Source organism: Pungitius pungitius, chromosome 10, assembly GCF_949316345.1.
Source record: "Pungitius pungitius chromosome 10, fPunPun2.1, whole genome shotgun sequence".
Classification (NCBI taxonomy): Eukaryota; Metazoa; Chordata; class Actinopteri; order Perciformes; family Gasterosteidae; genus Pungitius; species Pungitius pungitius.
Genome location: NC_084909.1, coordinates 6,441,099 through 6,450,352, shown reverse-complemented (window position 1 = coordinate 6,450,352; position 9,254 = coordinate 6,441,099). Strand labels below are relative to the sequence as shown.

General features: G+C 39.6%; 1 protein-coding gene across 3 annotated transcripts; it reads right to left on the bottom strand.

Moving 5' to 3' along the window:
* Positions 1–421: 421 nt before the first annotated feature.
* On the bottom strand, positions 422–8,315 carry lnpa (limb and neural patterns a). Of its 3 annotated transcripts, none has more exons than XM_037489540.2 (13): positions 8,157–8,315; positions 7,172–7,267; positions 6,712–6,753; positions 5,046–5,233; positions 4,893–4,951; positions 4,751–4,791; positions 3,724–3,807; positions 3,581–3,632; positions 3,274–3,495; positions 2,148–2,256; positions 1,944–2,014; positions 1,475–1,630; positions 422–1,329 (listed from the first exon to the last, which is right to left on the bottom strand). In XM_037489540.2, exons 2-13 carry the CDS (start codon positions 7,196–7,198, stop codon positions 1,157–1,159), a joined length of 1,224 nt encoding a protein of 407 aa, XP_037345437.2. In that variant the 5' UTR covers positions 7,199–7,267; positions 8,157–8,315; the 3' UTR covers positions 422–1,156. The 3 variants fall into 3 exon arrangements, with proteins under 3 accessions (XP_037345437.2, XP_037345438.2, XP_062421144.1); XM_037489541.2 differs by having other exon boundaries at positions 2,148–2,253; XM_062565160.1 differs by lacking the exon at positions 3,724–3,807.
* Positions 8,316–9,254: the final 939 nt, after the last annotated feature.

Here is a 9,254-nt window from a genome sequence, read left to right as displayed (position 1 = left end):
GTCGGGCTCTGTGTCAGCCTTATTATCTTACACTGTCTGAAATGATCAATGAGCTAAAATAAAATGATCACAGGCTAAAATTGGCCCGCTAATGAAAATGGACCGTTTAAACATGCTCCTGAGTGAGAAGCCGGCCGGAAAAGAAATGGGGCGGCGGTCTAAAATACTTGACACACCGAAAGTGACATGAATAACCAGGCTATTGCCATCATGGCTATTTACATGTAAGTTTGACCTTTAGATCCATATTTCGATATCCATGCAGAGTTACATTTAAAATACAGCAAAGATTGATTCACAGCAACATCAGTCAGAAAATTCCTCAGCATATGCCTTCCTAAAAAAAAAAAAAAAAAAAAAAAAAAAAAAAAAACTGTCTCGCTGAATGCGTTGTAATTCTGAACACACATGTAGACAGATGCTCTCAAAAGTTTATTTAATATTATTCATACAGAACAAGAATTCCTCCATCTAGAAAACAGATAGTCTGTAAACAGTTTAATGACTGTGTCTTTGTGTAAACAGGTGGCATCAACAACTCTCTGAAAGACTTGAATATAAAAGGCACATTTCGGACAGGTGCACAGTACTGACAAATCTCCAGCATTTAGTAATAAATACATACTATGTTGCATTTGTATTATGGTACCATTGTTGTGTAAACATAGTAGCATTTCCGTGCTACAAAGTACCCCAGTCAACAGTCATGAGAGGCAAAAGATTATAGTATCTATAAGTAAGCATTCATAAATATTTTACCATAAATAAATTTTACCAACAAAATATATATTTTTTCCCTGCAGTATCAAATTAACTCATATAGAATACTGTTCTGTCCAAGAAACATAAAATATTGAAAGTAAAGAAAACATGGAAATTCAAAATCCACACAAGTATAAGCCTTACTGTTGCGAATACGATGTTTTAACAGCAAGGACTCACACAGGAAAAGATTGCAACAAAATGCAATTTCATACAATATCTTTTCAGTACTATAAAAGCCATTCTCAAAAGAAAAGGACATTCTGGACTGCGAGTTGAAAATCACATCACCTGCCAACTTCTTACTGGGTCATTTCAACTCACGGCGTTTGCTTGTAAGTCAACGGTTATCACATTTCTTAAAGATAAATGTTTCAGCCTGACTGGCACCGTTTCATTCCACTTCCATGGCAGACACATCTTGCTCTGCGTCAGATTTCTCCGAGTGCGGATCTTGAGACTCGGGGGTGCTTTGGCTGTCTGACGCAGAGCCGGGCTCTGTGGACGTTGGTGTGCCGGGCTCCTGGGTGTCGGTTTCAGCCGAAACATCTGCTGGCTTGGTTTGCCCTGATTTAGATTTGCACAAATGTAAAAACAGCATAAAAGCAAAGGATATGCATGTGTGTTAGACTAGAGTTTTAACATTTAATTTAGTGTAGTAATATTGTCAACCATGTCCAGATGAAAGCTGCTATCGACGTGCGGTCCTCACCTAAAAGTGATTGGTCAACTTCTAAATCGGTGGCAGACGAAGCTACGGGCGCCTCTAGTGACGCCTTCAGTTCGCCAGCGGCCTCGGGGAGTCTGGGGGCCTGAGGCCTGGTCTTCCTCGCGGGGTTCAGGAAATAACAATATGCACATCGGAAGGCTGAAACAACACAAGTCAAACACCGCACGCATAGTTTATGTCACTTCTCCCATGCATTTTCTGAACAGACATAGATTAATATACATGAATATGAACCAATGACAGAAAATGCCTGAGATGCATAAACACTTCAAACTGATGTGTAGCACTGGTTTGCATATTCAATCTTTTTGCGTTTTTGCTTACAGGGGTCGGTTATAGGAGCGCCATTAAAGAGCTATATGATATACTACACTGCCAAAAGCTAGAGGGCAAAGGAAGGCGCAGTATTTGATGGAGACTGACAAGAGGGTGCGTTTCTTTTAAGTCTTACCAACATATTCAAATTCCTCTTTTAATGCCATGCCGTTATGGGACAGACACTGCTGACAGATGAGAGCGTATCTACGAGGAAGACATAAAAGATAGTTCAGCACTGCAGTTTCATAGCTTGGCTAAAAGCCATCTTAATATTACATATAAATGACACGTTGCATACAATGCATGTGTTCTATGTGCAAAAGCAGAGGAAAAGTACCTGTTCTGAGGGCCATCTCCAACAAGATACTCAATGACTCGGTCCATAGCGCCTCTTTCCCTTGGGACCACGGGTCTGGCCAGCGGCGGGCCTGGGGGGTGCATCCCTGCTAAAGAACAGCAATGCCCGTAAGACTTTCTCTAGACTTGAATACAAACGGCATTAAACAGAGGCTGCTTACAGGAAAAACTCAGGCAGAAATTTAGTTTATTACACAAACCTGTACCTTTTTCCTAATGAATTAACACTGGATCTCGCTTGAAAGCACGTCCAGAATCCCTGCTGTGTTGGTGAGTACTAATTAATATAATCTAACATCAACAGCAATCATAGGAAGATGACTGGTCATTTCTGTGAGACTTGGCAGAGTCTCAATATCCTGCTGGTTATTAATTTACCAACATATGGAGACTCTGTGGTGACGCTTTGTATCAAATTGCTTTTCACTTTCAATTTTCTGCAGAAGCAGGTGATAACATCAAGTCATGTAAACCATTTGCAAGGTGTTTCAAATAGCAAAGGCAATTTCAACAAGAATTAAAAGACATTTAGCAAGATTCCACCAGCATTGCCCAGAGAACAAACGCAGGTCTGGCTAATTAATCATAGTTAATGTAATCCTGATTCGTGCACACCTCACAGTTGGCATTCCACATGGCAATTACAGCATGCAGCTTCCTCTAGGAACACACGTCCTTTACCATTTGCACTCATTTGCATCTTCTATTGAGTGTTCATAGTCCATAAATAATTTATATTGAAAATGCAGCCACTCTGCACTCCACAGATGTCTTTCGCATTCAGCAAATGTTCTAAGGAAAGTTTTCACTGCGTTGGCCTGCTTTGTAAAGCATACGCAGCTTACTCTTAAGGTTAACTTAAACACTCATGGTCTCGAAAGATAAACCCCAATTCTAATCCTAGTTCTAAATTATACACTAGTTTAATAAATACTTAAAACTACACTCATGCAATTAGCTGCCCATTAGAACTTCTGTATAACACGTACCACCCTTGCTGACAACACAAGAGCCTTGAGCAACAAGGTACACGGAGCCAGAGAGGAGTAAATCACACTGTAATGGACCACATTATGACGAGGTCCCCCTGTGTGCAGGTAACTCACCGACTCCTGGAACAGGTGTTCCGGGGGTCACAGGCCTCCTCATCAGGGTCTGCTGAGCAGCTACAGCAGACAGGCCCCTCTCTGGGGGTCCACCTGGAGCGGAGTGGGAGGAGCGTCCGGGAAAGGTGGACCCAGAGCTAAGAGGGGGGCGAGCAGCAGCTCCGCTCGCAGGATTCACCGCCACGGTGGGGGTCTTTGGGATGACATTGCGCTGGCGGAGCTCTAACACAGAAAACAATTGCTGTTTACTGGACAATAGGAGGCAGGCATGCAAAAGGAGGAGTGGGTGTTCTGAACTCATTTGTACCCTGGCCTGGTTTTGGAGTCATCTGGGGTCGAACTGGTGTGGAGTCGAGCTCCTTTAAAACAGAAGAGAAGGTGCAAAATATTGTTTTACTATGGAAAACAAGAAGACAATATACATTTGACAGTTAAAAGAAAGCAACTCAAAATTCTTCTCTTAGAATCAGGATCAAATCTCTCTAGGATCAGTTTAGCATTTTTATACGTCTCCGTTTCCATGACTTCTTCAAGCTGGAAAAAACAAAACATTAAAAAAAAGTATTAAGGGCATTAATGCAAAATTATTTTATTCCAATAAATGTCAAAGAAATGATTCCTACAATATCTGTTGCTTAGTAACTACTTGATGGTCATCCGGATTAATTAAAAGGTGCTTCTTAAACACACGTCGACATCTTAGAATCACCAACGATAACACGTAGATATAAGAAATGGCACAAGGAAGTTACTTCACTGAAGACTACATCTTCATCTAAGTACCAAACATTTCAAAATGTTTACTTAAAATATGAAGAATAATTATATTCACTACTTCGATAATGGAGAGTGTGAAAATCCATCAGCCCTAATTATTGAAACTTAATAGACTTGACGGAGGATGACAAGCAATTGCTCAGATGCATTTCTTTCCTGCACTAAATGCTATTAAAGGGCCATTAGCAGAGTGGTTTGCTGGCTTAAGTCACCGTACAAATCAAACTGTCTGTACAGATCCTGGATAAGAAAGCATGTCGCAGGAAGAGCAATATCACAACATGAAGGAAGGGCTAGTCCACCCTTTGCAGGAGACCCCAAGATGCATGAAACTGGTGTATTGAAAAGTCACTCAAGTTTGCAGAGATATTAGGGATATTGTTGACAAAATGTGTGGCGGGCTTGTAGAGAAAATGTTGGTAAAGGCTTCATAAGTACTACTTCTACACTGAGTGACATGGTGCAACAAATAATTAAAACTAGTTTGTGCAAGTATATTTTAATTATGTGTGTGTATACATACAGTATATATTAAAAAAAATATTAGTGAGCATTTGTGTCATTTAGGGACAGGCCAGTGCCAAGCTGGTTCTTAAGTGTCTTAAGTCTTTGGAGTGAAAAGCAAAAGGGAAACTACAGCTATAAAAAAATCCAAAACACATTATAACTGCAACCAGACAAATAGAAAAACATCACTTACTATTTTCCTTTTTCGTGATTTAAGATCTTCCAATTTTTCATCTGGAAAAGAAATATACAAATTTACTTAAAGATTCAACATTAGTTAACAAAAATGACCATTATATGTTAAGTTATGTACAAATATTCAAAAAGGATCTTACTGTTGTTTTCGGTTCTTCGTGAAAAAATAACAATAAGCATTTTTCGAAGTAGCCAAACTCTGATAAAGGGAAAAGAGGGAAAACGGTTGATTGCCTGCAATACTTTGAAGTTACAGCTTAGTGAAAATATGCCGGACTATTTTGCACACTTACAATAATGGAAATACTACAAAGGGAAGAGACAGTATGAGCTGTCCCATCAAAAGTTCAGGCAGGAACCAGAGATACACAACTATACACGTGATCAGGTAGAGAAGAGACGAGTACAGAAGCAGTCGCCCGACCCATATCTTCAACTGCCTCTGGTACTTCTCACTGTATTCCTCGAGGGTCTGTAGATCCTGTGAGGAAATTAAAAAAGTCATGTTGGAACAAAAATGTGATTACCATTACTAAGATTGGACTTTGGTTAAGTGAAACACTTTTTCCTTACAGACTACAATTAATCCAAGTGCCATAAAAATAACCATGATGGCTTCACATGCATGTAAAGATCGGTCTCATTCAATGAATAACAATTGGATTATTTTAGATGCAATTTGCATACATTTTCTGTATATCAATATATAATTATCTGGGAGAAACAGCACCCGAACAACAAAGAAATCAACTTCTTGATGGGTCAGACTTAACTCCTTAAGGTTCGGTGAAATTAAATTGCGGTGACATAATTCCTGCTCTTAGACGTTTCCAGTGTAGTGTTAGCCCACCTTTAAGTCAGAATATATGAAGTACAAAATAGAATCCAGGGTCACCACTGCCTTAAAAGCTATGTCTCAACAGTGAAGATGCCTTGCTTATATTTACATGCTTTTGACAATAACACCAATATTTTTAGCAGGAATGGAAATATAAAGCTGAACATGCATATCAGAGAAATATCATTCAAACTTGGCAGTAACTATCTGGAGGACATCGAACAAAAGCTATAAATTTAAAGGCCGCTATTTATTCAATTCAATATAATTGTCCACAGAACAAATTATTTATTCTTCTTTTTCTCATAAAGAAGTAAGGTTACCGCACTGCTTCAAAGCACGGTTTAGGCCAACTATAAATAGCTTGTGGGCATTATGGGAACCCCTCTGGTCACAACAGGTCTCCTGTAACATGTGTGTCCGTCACTCTAGGCACTGGATAAACAGCCTTACCATAGAACACACATACCTTTGTGTATGTGTGGGGAACCAATCCCCACGATACTCTATAGAGCAAAACCAACCGGCCAAACAACTCTCTCTTCGACATGTAAATGTCCCCCTGACCTCTTGAGTATATGTGTGGGGTCTGCTGCTCCAAGGACAGTTGCTGAAAATAGCCCAACACTAGCTTAACTGTAGAAGAGCACTAAAGACCCATCAGTTAGCCAATCAGGAGCTGATTTTGAAATTTTTGACCAATGTTACTGACGGCCAGAGATTAAAAAAAAGAAGTAAACTCAAGTATTTCTAATGAACAATAGTCTACCTTCAAGTACTGTAAATAAGCAATTTACCTAAGAAATTCCCTTCAAATGTCCCAGTGGTGCAGCCCAGAGAATAATAGTTGAAATTGTACCAATTCACTGCAGAGTAAGTTGGTTCAGATCATGTGGGTGTTTGTGATATCGAGAGAATCATTGTAAAACGCTCTACTTTGAACTGAACAGCAGAAGTAGACAGGAGAGAAGACATAAAACCCTGTTGATCTTCTAGCACAGCAGAAAATGCATCGCAGGTTGTCTCACAACACGAGCAAATATGTGTAAGAAATACTCAGTTTCAAATCAAATGTGTTGTTGATCATTCAAAACAGCACTTCTGACATATGACATCCATACCTTATCGATTCCCTCCAAAATCTCCACAGTGGATGGTTTCGCCTGTAAGACAAACATTAGGAAACTAGTCAGTGTGAAGAAATAATGACATTTTGTGCATGAAACTTCTTGAAAAGATCTGGATACTCCCGGAGTAATTTCCTCCTTTCCGCATATTTTGTATGCTTATCATATTTGTCTAACCAGATATTCTTAAATTAGGCAATGAAGATGCCAGGGGGAAATTTGCATAAACGTCTTTTGTATACATTTTTTGCATTTACATAGAACGAGTATAAGACCACTTTTTGTGCCTGAAATATGTTTTTGTTTAATTACTTGTCCTCCATGTGCATGGAAGCTTCTCCTATAAAAAAAATATTCTAGCTAAAAATGTCCTTTGACAAAGAAAAAATGATGCAATAACCACATGATCCTAATTAACGTAGTTGCATGCGCTATAAACAGGAAGACAACAGACCCTCCACCGTGAGATGACTGCCCCCATGTTGTTTAGAGGATTGCAGGATATTCTGTTTCGTCTTCTGTGATCTCCTCTAACAGGTAACCTCTCCACCTGTTGACAATAGTTATCAGCTTTGATGGACGCTCTGTTAACAATTCAAGAGGCACATGTAGATACAACTCATGCAGTGCAATACAATTAAAGGATTTGTTAAAACTCAACTTTACAGGCTTTCATTTTCTCTGGAGGCTGCATGAGAGGGTGATGATTCGGAATACAATTTACTGTGTTCTAATTTAATTGTAATCTATCACAAATGTTGTATACCATTTAAGGTTAAATGGGTTGACGATATAGTTGGAACAAATTCGTCTGTAAAGAGCAATGCAACGCATCAGTTCCCTAAATAACTGCCTCCAAAATAGTGCTGACTCTGCATCATGTCAAAGGCTGTTTCAACAGAAGCAATATAACCTTTATGGCAGGGTGGTACCAGCCGATATTTAGCTGCATGTAACAGTTTGAGCATAACTAAGAGTTGACTAGCTAACGCTAGTATTTCCATTAACGGTAGTTAAACTCATCGGGGTCTTCTGTGTGAAACGGTGACCTTTGCAAAGTTAAACGAAGCCACCAAACATAACGACTTCACTCCATGTTTTCCGAGGCGACTGACATAAACTTAGGTGGACGTTACAGTGTAACCAGGGGGTGACGGCTAGATAACAAGGTTCCCCTGAATAACTTTAATAACTCACTTAATGCATCGATGGAGTGAACTGTTAGCGTTAGCATAGCCGTCACACTAACCCCCGGGCAGCTAACCGCTAGCTGCTAATGCTAACGCCGCAGCAGCCTGTAGTTGGTAACGAGAAGTAACGGAAGTCGCTCCAAACTTAAAGTTAACGTCCTTTCTCAGCGAAAGACAGGCCAAAATAACGTGGCTGCAAAGCGAATTAAACCCTCGGCAAGTGTTTAGAAATACGGCGGGGTGTTTTACCGGAGTGGAGCTGTCCCGGTTTCCACCGCCGTCCTCCTGTCGTCTTGACGCAGCGTCGGTGAGCCAAAATGGGGGAGTGTCTGCTGGAAGATTGTCATGGAGCCTGAGCGGTGCTGAGCCTTCAATGCAGCGTCTCCAGGCTGATGAGGACTATCGATGTCCAGTGCCCCCCCCCCCCCTGTGTGGACTGAAGGGGTTCTTATGCAAACCCAGGAGGCAAGTAGTGTTGTAGAAATAATAAACTTATTCAAATAGGAACTAACTTGCATGTGTTTGTAACACTTGTGCTTATGAATTCCTAGAACTTTAGCTCAGTCCAGTGTGTTTTTTTGTTGATGTTGTAGCTGTCGTATTAATAGTATGATATGTGTTTTAAAAAGGGCATTGCATTTACATGTGATACCATGTACAGAAAACGCTTCATGTCAGCCAATTTGTTTTTTTGTTTTTCAGTGATTTAAAGAGTGGGTTTGTGCCCCCAAATAACAGTGAAAGTTGCTTTGAAACCATTCTTACCTTGGAGGATATACCATAATAATGCCCACCACCTTGTCTACTCTATTTACTTTTTTTTCTATTTACTATTTAAGGAAGACTTATGAGAATATGGCTGTTGGGCTATAAAATACTTCTTTTATGTTTTCATCCTCAATACCATCCTTAAATCCGATGGTCATCTATATGCTTTTTGTGGAGATACTGTTAAAAAAACATTTTGTTTTTGCCCTGATGTTTGGTTGGGAAAGAAGAAAGAAAAGCTGGAATCAAGATAAGATCCCACATTGGGTAAATGGATGCATTTACTTGGATTAACAGCCAGTTAAGCATCAGCACCACAAAAAGATTTAGTCGATGATCAACAATAGAGACCATACAAATGTCCACATGCCGTCAGCCTCATGTTTCATAGTCTCTTCTGAGCTGAAGTCTCATTGGTTTGTGGTTTTTGCTCGTTTAACTACTCTTTAGAATAAATTAAAACTGTTTGTGCTTTGATTGGAAAAGTTAATGGTACTGTAATAATAGTTCAAATGAATTAATTGTAATGAATTTGCAATTATAATAAACACCAAGTCACTTAGATGTATTCAATAGGGC